This window comes from Psammomys obesus, unplaced genomic scaffold (assembly GCF_907164565.1).
Source record: "Psammomys obesus unplaced genomic scaffold, mPsaObe1.curated_primary_1811, whole genome shotgun sequence".
NCBI lineage: Eukaryota > Metazoa > Chordata > Mammalia > Rodentia > Muridae > Psammomys > Psammomys obesus.
Genome location: NW_026596131.1, coordinates 12,842,441 through 12,860,247, shown reverse-complemented (window position 1 = coordinate 12,860,247; position 17,807 = coordinate 12,842,441). Strand labels below are relative to the sequence as shown.

The 17,807-nt window shown below is 43.5% G+C and overlaps 1 protein-coding gene and 1 pseudogene across 4 annotated transcripts in view; both read right to left on the bottom strand.

Moving 5' to 3' along the window:
• Positions 1 to 17,807, bottom strand: part of Tnrc6c (trinucleotide repeat containing adaptor 6C) — a 114,397-nt gene that overhangs the window by 28,510 nt on the left and 68,080 nt on the right. For all 4 annotated transcript variants that reach the window (XM_055592378.1, XM_055592380.1, XM_055592381.1 and 1 more), the window contains exons 6-9: positions 11,676 to 11,888; positions 7,215 to 7,381; positions 4,308 to 4,388; positions 2,197 to 2,254 (exon numbers count right to left, since the gene is read on the bottom strand). In XM_055592378.1, the coding sequence (XP_055448353.1) occupies positions 2,197 to 2,254; positions 4,308 to 4,388; positions 7,215 to 7,381; positions 11,676 to 11,888 (519 nt within the window). The remainder of the gene's footprint in view (positions 1 to 2,196; positions 2,255 to 4,307; positions 4,389 to 7,214; positions 7,382 to 11,675; positions 11,889 to 17,807) is intronic.
• On the bottom strand, positions 8,270 to 8,370 carry LOC129665834 (U6 spliceosomal RNA; annotated as a pseudogene).

Sequence of the window (17,807 nt, the reverse complement as noted above, 5' to 3'; positions counted from 1 at the left end):
CAGCTGGCTGCTAGCAAGGAGCAGGGGCATCATGAGCCTGAGCTGCTCCCCCGCCCCAGGACCTGCCTGCACACCTATGATGGGCCCCTGCTTAAGCTGCTCCTGTCCATTATGGCCACACTGCTCTCTGCTAGCCCCTAGGGAGCTCAGCCATCTATCATCCTCTCCCCTGGGATGAACTCCTCTGCTCCCCAGGTCTTCATGCACTTGCTTTCCTCCTCCAAGCCACCATCCTAAGGTCTTTCCAATGACGTGGCCTGAGAAAACTCCCCACTCATGGCCAGTCCATTCACTGCCTGTTGGGGGAAGCTTTTGGCCTAGTGAGCTGTGTCTGGGTTACTTTAATTGTACTACAAAAGTCTAAGCAGTTGGACATCACTGCTTCAACCTTCTTGTTTTCCCTGCCTTGCAGTATGCACAGCATGTGTTGGCATTTTTACATAACATACTATTGTCTGTTCCCATCATACACAGATTCTGTACTCGTTCATGTGGCCCCCGAGCTTGTCACTTGTGGACCCCTGTAAGTTAGTAAAAACACTTTTGCCAACAAATGTGCAATTCACGTCAGACAAAGCAGTGTTCTGCATTCTTACTAGACTGTACAATGAAAAGGGTCTGTGGTGCCTTTAGTGCTACATTCTCCAGAGCTGTGTGGTTTCTGTTGATTATGGTGTTAAAAATGGCCCCTAATGTAGTGCTATGTGGCATTCTTACTGCAAGAAAGCTGGCTGTGCCTTGCAGTGCCAGGTCATTTTCTTTCAGGTGTGAGCTGCATCACTGTGGCTTGTGAGTTGGTACTAGCAAATCCCAGCAGAGAAATCAAGGAGGAAAGGATCTCACTGGTGAAGCTGCTCCCAAGGTGCTGACTAGAGCTACCGACAGGTACACAAGCAGGCGCACTGACACTGCAGTGCGGCTCAGCAATAAAGGTGTTCACTCTGCACGTTTGGTAACCTCAGTCTGACCCCCAGAATCCAAGTAAAAGTTGAAGCTGAAACCTAACTCCACAGGAGTTGTCCTCTGACCCCCACACATGTGCCTACACATACTTCATGCACATACACAATTAAAATATGCATGATGGACAGTACAGCTGGGAATCTGGGTACAAAAAAATTGCAACCACATTACCCCCTGTCAGAAGACACTATGTCCTGACTAATTCACATTTTATTACAAAAACATGTTAAAGTGTTCTGAAACACATACAATAAGGATATGTGTGGTTAACAGGCTTGTGGGGGCCTCCATAGGGTCAGCCCAGAAGAGAGCTCTGTATTGGTTAAGGTAATGCTAGTACTGGCTTTAGAAAATGGATGGCCTCCACAGAGATCTGCTTGCTTCTGTATCCTGAGTGTTGGGATTAAAGACATACTCTTCCACACCCAGCTAAAATTGTCATTGTAAACTACAATTTACAGAAAATTGTTACAAAAATAATTTTTTGGTAGCTCAAGAACTTGTTACTTGTTCCCTGATACTTCTGGCACTGTGTCTGCCAGACTGTTGCAGGTCAAGAATGGATGGGCGCGCTCTGTCGGGCCTGGGATGTTAGCACTACACAATGCAGATGAACAATGTTAATCTTATCTGTCAACTGTACTGGACTGAAAAGCCTACGTTAGAACAGCAAATCTCTGTGTGTGCCTGAGAGTGGTCTCAGACACAATCTAAGATGAGGAATACATTACTTCCTCTATGAATTCATAATATGACAACATTACTAGAAGACAGTAAAATAGACGGGGCCTAGTGGGGAAAGCAGGTCACTAGTGTGTGTGTGTCCTTGGGGCCATATTTTTCCCAAATCTCTTCCTGTATTTCTCTATAGGAATTGAAGAAGATTGTTCACCACATGTTCTTGTCATCAGGAGGTTCTTGCCCAAGTGCAAAGGGTCAATGACTATGGACTGAATTTTCTGAAACTGTCAGCCAAAAGAAATAATTCTTGCCTTTAAGTTGTTTTTGCCAGAACAACAAGAAGAGCTAAACACAACCCATTTATTTGTTGAAGTACTAGCAAAAAAAAGGAACAAAAGGCAACTTGCCGTATGATTGGTGTGTCCTGTGGTTGCTCTTTTCCTGAGCCTGATTTGTTTATCCTCCTCCAAGTTTAACAATGACTATAAGCAAATGGTTCTACAAAGCAAAACTTCCCCAGAGACACCTGGGAACAGATGCCCTATCACTTACTCATGGCCTGGTCAAGGTTCATACTGTTGCTCTTCAAGGCCTCTTCAGCTGGCTCTCTCTGGGGGTGGGAGAGACAAAGCAGACCTCTTATTAGCAGCGCACAGAGACAGACAACCAGAGTAATTCCTGAACATCTCAGCACTCCAGCAGAGGAAGCGGCTACTAGTATTAGTTTTTTGAACTGGAAACGTTTTCTTCTTTTGTTGAGGTCAGACAGTGTCTTTTTATCTTAAAGACAAGGTTTCACCAGGCGTGGTGGCTCATCTATATGTAGACCGTGCCTTTGCCTTTTGAGTGCTATAGAGATGATATCGTGTAGACAGAAAACACTTGTAGCTAACTAAAAATTATTGTACTGTCCCTAGAAGGGAGAGTCAAGAACTTGTATTTAGCTGGACACTGCAGCTCATCTCAGCAGACAGCTCTCTATGCATTTGAGACCTAATGTCTCTACACAGTGACATCTTGTCTCAAAAAGGAAGAAAACTTGTACTTAAAATCCTAGAAATGCATGGGATTCCAGGAAGCCTGTAAGCACCCGACACTGCTTTCTGTACAGCACTGAGCAGTGACAATTCTGAAGAGCTGCAGAGGGGTGGACTCTCCACATGCAGGTCCCTGTCTTATCTGCCTCTGAGTGTCAGGACATATGGAACATCAATCTTTTGTTGATGCCAGCCTCTATCATTTAAACTTTCTCCCAAGAAAGAAAAAAAGAATCAGATCAGATTCATGCTGGTAACTGTCAACAGACTAACTTCTGAAGAAAATCAAAGTTGCTTGCTAGGGGCTGGAGAAATGGCTCAGCAGGTAACAGCTACAACCATTCCCGCAAAGGAGCATAGTTCAGTTCCCAGCATCACACTTGGTGGCTTACAAATGCCTGTAGCAACTGCAATCCCAAGAAAGCTGACATGTTGTTCTCTGGCCTCTGCAGGCACCACATTCATACATACAACCCCCACACACATGCATACACACGAGAGCATGGCTGCTCTTCAAGAGGACCTGGGGTAGATTCCCAGCCCCCACATGGTAGCTCACAACAGTATGTGACTCCAGGTTAAGAAGACCTTCTGAACTCCGAAGGCAGCAGACACACACACGTCTGGGATACAGATATAAAGCAGACAAATACCACATACATAAACAAATTAATCAATCAAAAAATAAAAATAAGGGCTGGAGATATGGCTCAGAGGTTAAGAGAGCTTACTGCTTTTGCAGAGGACTTGGGTTCAGTTTCCAACACCCACAATGTGGCTCACAGCCATATGTAATTCCAGTTCCAGGTGATCCCGCATCCATTTCTGGTCTTTGTAGGCTCATAAACTCATATAGGCTCACACACATGTACATAAATTTAAAAATAAGTTAAATATCTGAAACAAATTTAAAAAAAAAAAAAAAAAGGAAAAGAAAACCAAAGCTGTTGGGGGTGGAGCATACTGTGATGATGCCCACTACAATATTTTCCGGACCTTCTAGGGAGAGGTTCCATAGGGTAGTGGTCTGCTTAGCTTACACAGTACCAGGTGCGAGGCCATTCCGGACCTTGTCTGTTTTAGGCACATATACAGTGACTGAGTGATAGATGCACACAGGAGCAAGGACTTGGCAGGGAGTTGTGAAGAGCCTAGTCTGCTCTCTGGCTGCTATCACCTGACCTGAGAACTGAGAGGCTGAGGTGCATCTTCAGGGGACATCTGGGACACCTGAGCTTTGAACCTGGGAGTCATCCGACTTGGTAGGCTGCTGTAGGGAGCTGTGATGCTTAACTGTACTCAGCTTCTTGCTGGATCTTTTCACTTAACTACATAAGAAATGAAACTCACTTGTAATTAATTATAAATCATAAGGAAATATGAAATTGTCTAAGTCTATGGAAATTACAAGTCATACATAGTCTTTTATTTAGGAAAAGGCATTCTTAATGGAATTGAGTGATTCTTTGCTGTACTTAAGGACCAGGCCAAAGGGAACTCAACAAAGAATTAGATAGTGACTTCATCCGCAAAGCATCCCTGCCTCATCACACAGCAGACTGGCGAGGGAGTGTTTTTGGGTTGTCCATGTGAATAGTGGGGCAGGAACATCAGGATGCCAGTTACCGGGAAGCCCATGTCTGTGAGTTGTTTGATCAGCCGGCTCATGATCCAGGCCTCATCCTGCTTGCCAGGTGTCTTCATGCCCTGGAACAGAATGGGCCAGGAGTTACTTTTAACGTGTCTTAGAAATAGGCGCCAGCACCTGGTGGTAGTGACGCATGTCTTTAATCCCAGCACTCAGGAGGCACAAGCAGGAAGAGTCTCTGAGTTCAAGGCCAGCCTAGTTTACAGAGCAAGTTCCAGGATAGCCAGGGCTACACAGAGAAAACCTGTCTCAAAAAAATAAACAAACAAACAAAAAACAATTCAAAAACAAAACAGAAATGAACCAGAGAGATGGCTCAGCAGTTAGAAGCAGTTAGAAATGAGTATGCGTGCAAACACCCATACTCGAAAGAAAGAAAGAAAGAAAGAAAGAAAGAAAGAAAGAAAGAAAGAAAGAAAGAAAGAAAGAGAGAAAGAAAAGAAAGAGAGAAAGAAAAGGGTGATAGGACAAGCTCAGTGACTGCAACTATAGAATCAGTGAATTAACACTCAACTGTGCTGTTCCTCCAAGGCCCACATTATCTGGTAGGTAACACTGTGGATACATTTGCAGGCTGGTTAATGTGTGTCATTTATGGTTTCTCTTTTTATACAGTTACTTGTGTCATCACAGTATCTATTATATCCGTGGGTCACAAGGAATGCCTCTGAAGCTCAGCACTGGCGTTTACCAAAGACAATGGGTCTTGCCCTGTATAAGCTTTATTTTCAACAATGACAAAATGCAGCTGTCTTGTTCCAATGAGGTAAAAGAGCCACATGGGAGAGTTAGAGTAAGCCTGTTGCTTTTACTAGCTCTCTGTCCTTATCCATACTCTGGCCTTAGGTGAGAGGAAAGGAACATGAAGGAAGATGTTAAAGAGAGGAGAAAGGCAACCACAGACAAAGGACAGCCCAGGGGCAGGGGCACAAAGGGTGCCACAAGAACCAGGCATCTAAGACCAAACAAAAACCACACTAAAAACCCCACTCTTCTTTTGAAGAATTCTCTTCAGCATGTTTGCTTTCCTCTTTCCTCATTTCCTTTCCCTGTTTTCTTCCCTCCCTCTCTTCCTGTTGAGACAGGGACTCAAGTAGCCTAGGCTGGTTTTAAACTTGCTTTATAGCTGAGGATGAATCTGAACTCCTGATCCTTCAGTCTTCACTGCCCAAGCATGGGATTACAGCTGTGCACCACACACTTTTCCCCCTCGAGCCTGCTGTAATGCCAGGAGGCATTCTGAGCCCTAGCAAGCAGCTCACCTGGAAGGCCTGCCAGGGCCAGACCCTATTTCTATTGTTTACTACTCTCAGGTTTCAGGTCCTGTGGCAGCTGGATCGCCCAGCCTCACTGCAAAACAACTTCTCTTCATGTCTGCAATCATTTCTACTTCTTATCAACAGACAGGCTGATTTCAGTTTTAGGTTCTGCTTGGTGCTTAATAAAAGCTTTTAAAAAAACTTTAAAAAATCACAATAAATTCATAATTCTAAATTACAAAAGAGACAAAGTGAAAAAGTCCTCCACACTATCCCGTCTGTTCAGATCCTGATCTCTCCAAGAAGTCTTTCTTTGAAGATTCTTATCTCTATATCCAGAGGGGAGAAAATGTGGCACAGTGTACGGAAGCTGCTGCATGTGCACACAATGATTTCCCCTTTCATCTTCCTACAAATTGGTGGCCTGTGCTCGATACTGTTCTCTCTACTTTGCCTTTTCACTAGACAATATGGTTTATTGGTATCTTTGTAAGAATAGATCAAGTGTTTCGCTCCTCACAGTAGGCATCTAAGGCCAGTAAGGATGTATAGATAGATTCTAACTGGTTGAGGCACTAAAGCACACTCATTTTCATGTCTGACGACAACAATGTTACTAAAGAATTACAAATGCCCATGGCAAGGGCAGTGCTATGACAACAGGCACTAGTGCACAACTGCCAGCAAGGTGCAGTGAGAGCTGATGTCCCACAGCCCAGGGAACATATCAAGCTTGTGTTTCATTCACTTTCCTGCTCTCATCATGACAACTGAGCAGCCCAGCTACTAGTGGTGATTAGCCAACTTCTGGATCTCTGCTGGTCTGAGATGAAAAACAGTACCTCTCACCTTTTGTTGAAGTGGCCTTCCGAGAATTGGGATGGCCATCCTCTTATATGCTGGACAGCAGCTTGCATTCTCTTCCGATCACCTCATCATTTTTACATTCTTTGCTCATTTTCCTTTGGACTATTAGATACTTTTAAATGTCAGGGAGATCAGCTTTTTCTATGATGTAAATGATATTCCCCCTAACTACTCCCTCATAGTCTCCTGGCTTTAATTAATTAGGGTGTTACCTGTTATATACAGCTTTTATGATTTTGTTGTAGTCCATATACTACCTCACTCCCCCAAAAAAAACTTGAAAAAGAATTTTATTTTTCAAGACAGGGTTTCTTTATGTAGCCTTGGCTATCCTGGAGCTCACTCTGTAGACCAGGCTGGCCTCAGTCTCATAGAGATCTGCCTGTCTCTGCCAGAGTGCTTGAGCTTAAGGGGTGTGCCACCACCTCTCAGTGAAAAAGACAAATTTTTGTTAATATGAAAATAGTTTTGTTTTTGTTTTACGAGACTGGGTTTCTGTGTAGTCATGGCTGTTCTGGAACTTACTCTATAGACCAGGCTACCCTCAAACTCAAGAGATCGGCCTGCCTCTGCCTCCCAAGTACTAGGATTAAAGGCATGCACCACCATGCCCAGTCCTGAAAATAGTTTTGATCTTGCCAATGTAGCATAGAAGAGATGAGAGTCTCAAGACTACCAGAGGGAGTTCTGCTTTCCCAGCAAGCACTGGGCCTGCCTAGCCTACAGGACAGCCCTCCTGGCCTCCCCAGCAGCACCTACCTTCTGAAGTCCTTTTTTTGAGGCATTGCCCCAGGAGGAGCAGGAGGAGCTGCTTTCTTGGGAGGCAGCATTATTCCACATGTCTCCGTCCTCATCCTCCCACTGGCTGGTGCCCAGGTTCATTTCGTCCCCACCACTGCCCCAGCCTTCTTGCATAGATTTGGAAGCTGGAAGACAGCAGACAGGAACTAGTCAGACTCACCTTCCTGAGAAGAAACCCCGTGTCACCATAACAAAAGAGGGGTAGGGAAAACAGAGACTATATTATCTTTTAGCTATTTTTTTTTCTCTTAGACAGGTATAAGATATATGTGTAATGTTTTCCTTTGTAACTCCAGCTATGCTGTTTCAGACTTCCTCCATAAACCACACATCATTTGGACACACTGGTATTCTAAAAGAAGTCCTGAGAGATTACAGGGGAGGTAGCAGTCTCTTCACAGCATGAAAATGCCACTCAAACGTGGACTCAAGATGGGTGGGGGGGTGGTGCTCAAAGAGACTACTGAATTTTCTTTCTCCTCTTAAAAACAAAAAAAAAAAAAAACAAAAAAAAAAACTAGTCTTTTTTTTAGGTGTCAAAGCTACCCCACATTGTTTTTCTTCTCACGTGGAAGCAGGTTGTTAAAGGCTGGAGAGAAGCTCAACAGTTAGGAACACTTCCTAATCTTCTAGAGGACCTGAGTTTGGTTCCCAGAATCCAAGCTCAAAACTCACAATTGCAATTTAAAATCACCTCCAGGATCTCTCTCTCTCTCTCTCTCTCTCTCTCTCTCTCTCTCTGAGGGCACCTGCATACATCTGGCATACATTCAACATAAATATAAACTCATGAACATATTAAACATACACACATCTTTTGGTTTTTTGTTTTGTTTTTTGAGACAGGGTTTCTTTGTATAACATCCCTGGCTACCCTTGGAACTTGCCTTGTAGACCAGGCTGGCCTCAAACTCACAGAGAGATCTGCTTGCCTCTGCCTCCTGAGTGCTCGGACTAAAGGTGTACACCACCACACCTGGCTAACTTTTTTTTTTTTTTTTTAAGAGGACACCGACAATTTGGAACGCTTCACGAATTTGCATGTCATCCTTGCACAGGGGCCATGCTAATCTTCTCTGTATCCAATTTTGTCTGAGAACAAAAGCTAACAGTAATAGAGTGCCTCAAAACAATACCCATATTTTGACATCCTGAATTTATTTTTTTTCTCTAGATTTTTAACCAAAATTAACAAGAATGGAATAAGAATTTCCATAACAGTGGCCATATGAACCATATATCCACTTTCAGCAAAGCAGTAAAATAGAAAATGTTGCATTTAGGTGGATCTCTGTGAATTTGAGGCCAGCCTGGTCTACAATAAAAATAAAAATAAAAAAAGGAGAAAGCTGCCTTTAAGATCTCAGGACAAAGCACTTTAATGTCAGCTCTTGGGAAGCAGAGACAGCAGGAGCTCTGTGAGTTTGAGACCAGCTCAATCTACAGATTAAGTTCCAGGCCAACCAGGGCAATATAGTGAGACTCTGCCTCAAATAAATCAACTAATTAATCAATCAACTAATCAATCAAACAGCCTAAGACACACATCTAACAACAAATAACAAAAGCAGAACAATTGCAACCATGGAATAGTTCTCTGTTGGTATAATGTTCTTTTGGAATGTATACAATTTACCCCACTCTCTGGCTTCAATCAGACACTGCATTGTGATGTTTATTCTAAGCATCACCTGTCTCAAGTCTGTGTAAATATGCCACCATTTGTTCTCGGTATTGTCAATAAAACAACCAGCTAATGCTGTGCAATGGAGAGAATAGGGTGGGATATCCTGGTCTGGAGGGAAGAGAGGGAAGTGAAGGAAGGAGAGCAGAGATCGGGCAGGACAGGACTTGGAACCACAAGGGGAGATGAACCGGACCTAAGATATGACTAAAAGCAAGCATAATGGGTGAAATCTGAATGGTAGGAAACCATGCGGGCTTGGAGGTTTAGGACGGAGTAACTATTGCCCAGCATTGCACTCTAGGTAAATTTAAAAAAATCCTAGTCTCTGTGCGAGGATTTGGGTATACAGCAGGTTTAGGAATAACCACTGCTTAACTAAAAGGTAAATCAATAATATTAATAACCCACCACAGTTCTCTTTCAGAACAGAATTGTAACCCAGGGCCTTACAAAACGCTAAGCAAATCTGCTCTACTATCAGGCTGCAGCCTGTGCTCACCTTTGCTCAGTGCTTTTAGGTACAGGTATGAATACCCAAAACAGAATTTTATTTTCAAGATCAAAGCAAAACAAGAAATGTCCCATTACTATAGTTTCAAAACCTAATTCCAAGAAGAAACCAATGCCATCACTTACTCAACTTGTTTGGTGCAAAGAATTGACATGGGTGGGTAGAAGATGTTACACGTGGTTGAAGGTTTATCACTATAATGCTTGGTACCACAATGTTTCAGATTTCAGACTAAGATATATTAGAAACCAGAAAGTAATTTATATTTCATATATAATTTATATGTATTGCCTAAAGAAAATTTTATTTACTATCTGCAGTTCTAGGGGCTGAGTTTGGGTAGAGTCTGTTCAAGCTAGGCAAAACTACCCAACCACATGAAAGGAACTTTTAAGACTGTGTGTGTTTGTGTTATCAGGACCCCAGACAAGCCAGTCAAGTACTTTGGCACTGAGCCAACAGCCTGGTGGTGGCGGTGGCAGTAGTAATACCAACAATAGTTATTAATAGTGTTGTTTTTTTTTTTTTTTTTTTCAGACTTCACTACATAGCCTTAGCTGCACGGCTGCCCTAGAACTCACTGCATAGACCAGACTGGTGTCAACTCCTCACGCCTCTGCTGACATGAAAGGCGTATGATACCACGCCAGGCTCAGCCTGGTGATTTTATATAGTAGTTTTAGGTGCTGTGTGGTGGTTTCACCAGATGTGCTGCCATGCTCAGGAGTACCCCAGTCTCCAGAGCTGTAAGAAATAAGGTTCTTTTTTTTTTTTTTTTTTAATATTTTAACTTCCTTATACATGGTTTTTGCATTTTTTTCTTTTACAGAATTTTTATTTTAGCTTTTCCATGTCCATATAGTTACAATTTACCTTTTTAAAAATTTTTAATATTAATTAGTTTATTTACTTTGTATACCAGCTGTAGGCCCCTCCCTCATTTCCTCCCAATCCCACCCTCCCTCCCTTATCTCCTCTCTGCCCCTCTCAAAGTCCACTGATAGGGGAGGTCCTCCTCCCCTTCCATCTGACCCTAGCTTATCAGGTCTCATCAGGACCGGTTGCAATGTCGATGTACTTTTTAGTCTGCCTAGAACTATGATACAACACATGAAGTTAAATGTGGAATTTTCTACTTGGGAGTGTCATGTTGTTTAAAAGTACCAAATTTTAGAGCATTCTGGATATCATAAAAACGAATGTTCTGTGGGTTTTATTTTTTTTTATTTTGAGACAGGGCCTGAATATGTAGCTATGGCTGGCCTAGAACTCACAGAGATCTTCCTGTGTCTGCCTCCGGAGTGCTAGGATTAAAGGTGTGCACTAACACGCCCCAGCACATAGGAACTTAATCAAAATACATGTTCTTCTTTGAAAAATACAAATACTGCTTTACAGTCTTGGTTTAAGGTTTAAATTGTACGTTTAAAGATACTGAGGAAAAGCATTCTAACACTTAGCATGCTAAGGTATCAGCTTCAATTTCCAGCATCACTCCCCTCCAAAAGCTAAATTAAAAAATTGTGTTTAAAAGAAAAGCATGCTAAACTGGGTTTTGGTGCACGCCTTTAATCCCAGCAAAGTCCCAGGAGGCAAAGACAGGCAGGTCTCTGAGTTTGAGGCCAGCCTGATCTACAGAGTTCTAGGCCAGATAGGGTATGTGCATACGCATGCGTGCACACACACAAACACACATACAAACCCTGTCTAAAATAAGAAAGGAAGAAAGGGAAGGAAGAAAAAATGAAAAAGTATGTTCTAAAGTTCATTGAAAAATACCCCTGTAAACAGAATACTCAAAAGTATTTTATTTACTTTGTTCACGTGTGTAACACATATAAATGATTTTGTGTGTGTATGTGTATGTTACATGCACATAAATCTATGGATTCACACCCTATGTCTGTGCATGTGACGGGCAAAGGAATGTGTCAGGTGTCTATCATTTCCTAGCTCATTTCCTTAAGACATGTTCTCCCAATAAATCTGAAGCTAGCCATTTTGGCTATGCTAGCTGGCCAGGGAGCTCCCAGGATGCACCTGTCTCTGTTTTGCCATGCTGGAGTTACAGGTATGTGGCCTGGCTGGCTTCTTATTTAAGTGCTGGAGATTTGGACTCAGGACTTTTACTTGCAAAACAAATAACTGTACTTGTTGGTTTATCCCCCAGCCCCATGAACCGTCTCCTAACTGCTGTCTGGGCACAGATGGTCTTGCTTACCTGGTTTGCACAGGGCTGGGGCAGCAGCAGGAGCGCTGGCTCTTCCAAATGGCACCACTGGCTCAGCAGGATGATCCCATCCACTGCTACTATTGGGAGGCTTTCCCCATGCTGCTGTGCCATTGTCGACCAGGGTGGAAGGGGAAGATGGCTCTCCCCATGAGTTCTCAGCCTTGGTGTGGACACTGGGCATTTCTCCCCAGCCCGATGAAACTGAGAAAGGGGGAGAATGCAAGTGAAACTGAGAAGTCATGCTGTCACATTCCAAATCACCTCAAACCCTCATCACTCTGCATTTCCAAGGAGCCCTGCCTCTGCTGACAGTGATAAGGGCAGGGCCTAGTACCTGCACACTCCACAGAGTACACTAGCTTGGAGATACCTGGAGGGAAGAGAACACAGGATATGGCCAGTTTTAAACTGTCTGACCTCAATTGTGTATAAGTTGTTAATTTTCTTACTAACAATAGTATAGAATTGGTTCCCATGATATTTTTTTCTCATCAGTACCCTGATTAATGACAAGATCATAGAGGTTTGAATCATTTAAATTACAAGCTCTCTGTGGAGCAACGGTTTAGGCAAACTGTCAACAATAACTAGGTAAGTTATATCAATCAGTTACTGCTGGCAACTGCTCCCAGTAATTACTCAGAAAGCAGTAATCAGAACTGGGAAACATTTTACAAATTTAAGGGGCAATTAAATGAACAAAATTCTCACAGCTGACAATGTGTTATGATAACCAACCAGCAGAAAAGTAACGAGTCAGCAGCTGAGAGAGCAGTGACTCTCCTGATCTGGCATTCCTCCACTTCTATGTCTCTGTAGGCCATTTTACAAGATGTAACAGATTAATTAAGTTAAAACTAAGAATAGTCAGACCATATTTCTGTTTTTGTAGAAAGTTTGGTTCCTGTTAAAAATCAACAGAAAATCCTACAAAACACTTGTATATAACAAAAGATTCGCCAGTTTCACATTTCAAAGCCTTGAGGACAAGTGGAAGAATACTTGCTGACTTGCAAACCAAGCAAGCTCTTTCTGGGCTCCTCTCTGGCAACCTTCACACAGACCCAGGGTTTAGCCTTCAAAAGAAATGTCACAAACTGAAACATACTAAATTCTAGGGCAAAGCAAGCACTTATAGACAATAATTTTAAGTGCACAGCATTAAAATAATGTCCACCCCTTCAGTGTTCTTGCTACAGTAATCCCGACATCTTTTGGTAAAAAAGTTGGATTGATCAGGACGACCAACCTTTCTTTATTTGCATCTAAAACATTGGTAGTAAAATGAGGAAAACTGTCCTCAGGCCTGAAGGAGGAGCTCAGTGGGATAGGGCGCAGCACCCACCAGGCTCTTGTCGTTTCATCCTATGCATCCCAAACCCCCCCCCCCCCCCCCCAGAAACCCAAACAGTCCCCCTGAAACTTCCAAATACTATCTTTTTTTTTCTTCTCTCGCAAAAACAGTTTTTCTTCTTCTGTGTCTATGTATGTCTGTGTCTATGTTCACCTTTATGGGATTTCTGGGGACTACACAGTATTTCCAAACTGTGCTGTTAACCATTCACTTTTAAATGAAGGCCCTGAAGTGGGAGCCTGTGTGTATGGTGCTCACAGGCTTTCCTATTTAGGCACCCTTCCCACTTCTGTAGCAGATCCACCAATCTCTATTTCCTGTATTTCCTACAAAATACAGGAAAGTAAAATCCCCCCATCATACCCATATCCACGAAAGTACAAATAATTCAAATCGCTTTTCTGTTAAAAACTATTGCTGAAAATGGAACATCTCTGGCTGGCTCGTGGAAGCTAATTTTAGAGTCACTGTGTTAAAACAGCAGAGCTGTCACAGTGTCATACTGATTCACACTGAAGAACAGTAAAGAAAGTTTCTAGGATGGAGGTCTTGAAGCTTGAAGCAAGGACACTGTTCTCTAGCTTTTGCTTTTTTTTCCTTTTAAGGTTTATTTATTATTTATAGTGTTCTGCCTGCAAGTCAGAAGAGGGCACCAGACCTCATTATAGATGGTTGTGAGCCATCATGTGGTTGCTGGGGGAATTTAACTCAGGACCTCTGGAAGAGCAGCCAGTGCGCTTAACCTCTGAGCCATCTCTTCAGCCCTGCTTTTGCTCCTCTTAAGACTTACAAAATCACCAATCACTGACCGAGGCAGAAGCCTTTTCCATGATTAACTCATATAAGCCCAGTCTTTACAGAAGCTTATAATATTTGTGTCTGAAAAGTGAGGTTTGGAACAAGTACCAGGGGACCCAAATGCAAAGTCAAGCTTGCAGTTAGATTCAGCCTTTCCTGACCACAGCCTCCTGATGAGCGGCCTCACACCTGCTTCAGCTACCTCAGGTGACCCGAGGAAGTAAGCACAGGCTGTCAGCAGGATGCAGGACTCTTGAATAAGCTCAAGAGAGCTCCCCGCCTTGCTCAGACTTAAAGACTTTCACATGGAGCTAATATTTTGCTTTGGCACCACGTCTACAGAGTCCAGGAGAAGTGTGACAGAGTGAGACTTCAGTGTTGGCAACAGCTCGGTTTCCATGAGCCCATGGAGTTCACTGATCTTGCTTAGATCAGCTTTATGCTGCCCTCCACATGTACCTTTCTTTCAACACCAATTCCTCCAAAACTGATCAGACCACTTAGGTGAAACTAAAATGCTCGGGGATGAAACAAACAGCCAGGCATAGTGGTGACAGCCTGTAATTCCAACACTGGAGCTGAGGCAGGAAGATCTCTGCAGGTTCAAGGCCAGCCTGTATTATACCCAAAACAACCACCAAGAAATCAAGATACCCATACCTATACCAGCAAAACAAAACCTAACCCAATCCAGGACCCACAGCTGCACTCTGAGATGCAGCTACACTGAGGACCTGGACCCTGAACAGTTATGTTGTTATTTACTGCTGCTTCCTGTGTGTCCGCAAGTAATTTCCTGCCCTAGAACACCCATCTCCAAGTATACTAGATAATGAGGCTGCCTGGCATTCTTCAGAATCTGCTTTAATCCCTTAGCAACAAATAAACACTGCCTTTACTCTTTCTTGTTCTCAGCCACTTCCCACTAGCAGAAGAGTCCTTCTGCAAAGCAGCATCCTGGTTCCAAGACGATGTAACAGCTCCAGGTTCTGACAGACAGCCTGACTGATAAGCAATTAGGTAATGTCACCAGGAGAAAACCCTGTGAAGTGCAGTACAGTGCTGTGACTTGGCATACTGTGTTAGCATAGCTTGTTACCACTCCACAAGCAGTTGGGAATCTGATGAAATACCAGGCACAGGGACACTTCTTCAGGCTCTTACTGCTGTTCTAACCCCAAGGTGGGGCTGGGACTGGATTAGGTCCAAAACAGCCAGTTAGTCAAACTACAAAGAATCCCCTAATAGACACAGGTTTTATGGAGACTCCCAGAAAACTGATAAAATGTAAAACAGGGCAAAACTACCTTATAACATTTACCCCCTTAAGACTAAACACACAAAATTATGTTAATGAAGAAGCTGTATTTTTCTAAGACAGGAGCAATTAATACTTCCCTGTTAATGACTAGCAATTTAAAAACCGTCTTAAATCAAAACTCTGATATCAATAGGAATTACAGAAAACCAGGAGAGGTCAACAGCAAAGCAGAAAAATAACTACAAAACACCAAGTTTATCAACAGCAAAAACTTGGTCAACCACTAAAAATGAAAGCTTTTTTCCAGAATGAAAGATCTCAGTAGAGCCATGAAAATCTTGTGCCCCAGCCTGTCTGACCCAGCTTGGCAGCTGCTGTGGCTGTGTGCCAGCAGTCTGTGTGGAATCCTGTTTGTTACTTCTCTGGGGTTAAAGCACAGCGTCACCTAACAAGCTTGCAAATACACAGGGTCTCATTACTTGTGATTCTTAGGTGGCTTGCTTTAGGGCCAAGATTTGAATATCACAGGCAGTGTGGGGCAAAGCGTGGCCATGCTGTTCCAGTGGGAGAAGAAGAGAGTGATATTGTAATGACACTGTCACCTGCTATACTACACACTAAACCTGACCATTTCTATATAGGGGCTGACCAGATGGAAACAAACAAACAAACAAACAACATAATTTTGTCTTTGTTAATGGTCTCAAACTCACAGCAGCCTCTATGACACTGCTGTAACTCTAAGAATGTGCAGATCCCAGAAGTTGGAGGGAACACAGGGACTGGAAAGCAAATTCCTCACTTGGAAGGAGTAGTGTTAATACTGTCTCTGCTTTTAAATTTGGTAGTCATGTATGTAAAACATAGTTAAACAGTGAGCTCTTGTAATCCCAGCACTGGAAAGACAGGAAGATCCAATCTAGACAAATTGATAAGCGCTAGACCAACAAGTCACTGCCTCTCTTAGGTGTTCTTCAGGATGGCGAGAGGTTGTCCTCCAGTCTCCATGCGCATGCGTGCACACATGCGCATATATGGTGGTACCTACTTATCATGCTATGACAGCCATAGCGGTACCCCCCCCCCCCACCCTTCGGACATTTCACTACGTAATTCCAGCTGTCCTGGAGCTTACTATGTGGACCTGGTTGGCCCCAAAGTTAGAGATTCTCCTGCCTCTGCCTCCTGAGCCCTGTAACTGGAAACTTTTGGCTAGTGCTCAAAGTCCTAGTGCTGAGGCGCTCTGGGCTGCTGCAAGCGTATAAGTGGGAACACAGCCCTTCATTCTAGTAGAAAGGAGCCACATGACAACATTGTGTCCTACCTTTCAGGCTTCTGACAGACAGAATTATCTTTTTACTAAAAATGCTGATTTACAGAAAAATGTCCCAACTGGGAACGTTTCTGAGTCTGGGTACAATCTGTTACTTAGACCTTTCATTCAGGGACAAGTAGATGCATGCAGACCCATCCAGGATTCCTCTGTGGTAGGTGATATTACAAGGTGTAGTCAAACGTCACGCGTAGCAGACATACCAGGGAGACTGGGCAGGGTAGTGACATGTAAATGAGCATACCAGGGACCCTCCTCCTACCCCAGCTGCAGCATGCTCACAGTGAAGCCCAGCAGATGCTCAATGCCCAGGTTTCATACTTATCCACGGCACGGCCTCCTTGGGCTCTCCTGCCATCACCCTCTCTCATGTCACACACTGGCTTCACCTGGTTTGGCCCTCACTGGCCTGTAGGCCCCACAGGGCAGGGGCTTGGCTGTTTTGCTACCTTCCGTGACTCTAGCACAAACACTGCCTTACTCAGAGTAGGCTCCATGTGGGTAAATGACCATTCTATTCACTATTGGGTACATCATTGCCAGGCAGCCCTTTGAGCAGTCAGCAATCTCTCCCATTCTCTACACAGACATCACATTTCTGCTCTCATATGTTTTTTTCCCCTCATGGCTAGTATTGGTGCCCTCAAATCCTTTGCCACTGAGATGGCCTGGCTGGGCATTTGCCCTTTACCTCTTCCATAGGTTGCAGTGTGGGTCACCTTCCCTAACAGAGAGAGGGGCCTCTCCATTTGCATCCACACTCTTCTCTACACACCCCCTTCCTATTGGCTTTTAAATGTGCTCAGTTCTGTCACTTGAAGGGCTTTCTTTGTAGGGATGGGGATTGAACCCAAAGGCCTTCAGCATGTTAGGAAAGTATTTGTTCATTGACCTACAAGCCCTAGCCTCTAAGAAATTTTTTTGTTGACCATAACTACTTAGTCACAGTTACTCTGTATCTTCTCCTAACTCTGTGCTGAGAGCTCATCTTCCACAGCATGGTATCATGTCCCCTCTCCCCCCCAATTTCCTGTCTCCTGTGCTCACGAAATGCCAGCAAGAACATCAATACCTGTGACTTACTCCAGCTCTGAGCCACTTCTTTGCTTTCCCAGCCACTGTTCCTTTTAAGTGCCCCTTCATTTTTATCCCGCCACTATCCCTCCAGGCTGAAATCACCTGCTTTGCCTGTTTCCCTGTGTGGATTCCCACTGATCCATTCTTTTTTTTTTTTTTTCTTTCTAGTCAGAACAACCAGTGATACAAAATAATCATCATAATCATCATCATCATCATCATCATCATCATCATCATCATCATCATCTTAGAACTGTTTCATGTTTCTTGGGGCCTCTAGATACAGTCAGATGCCTA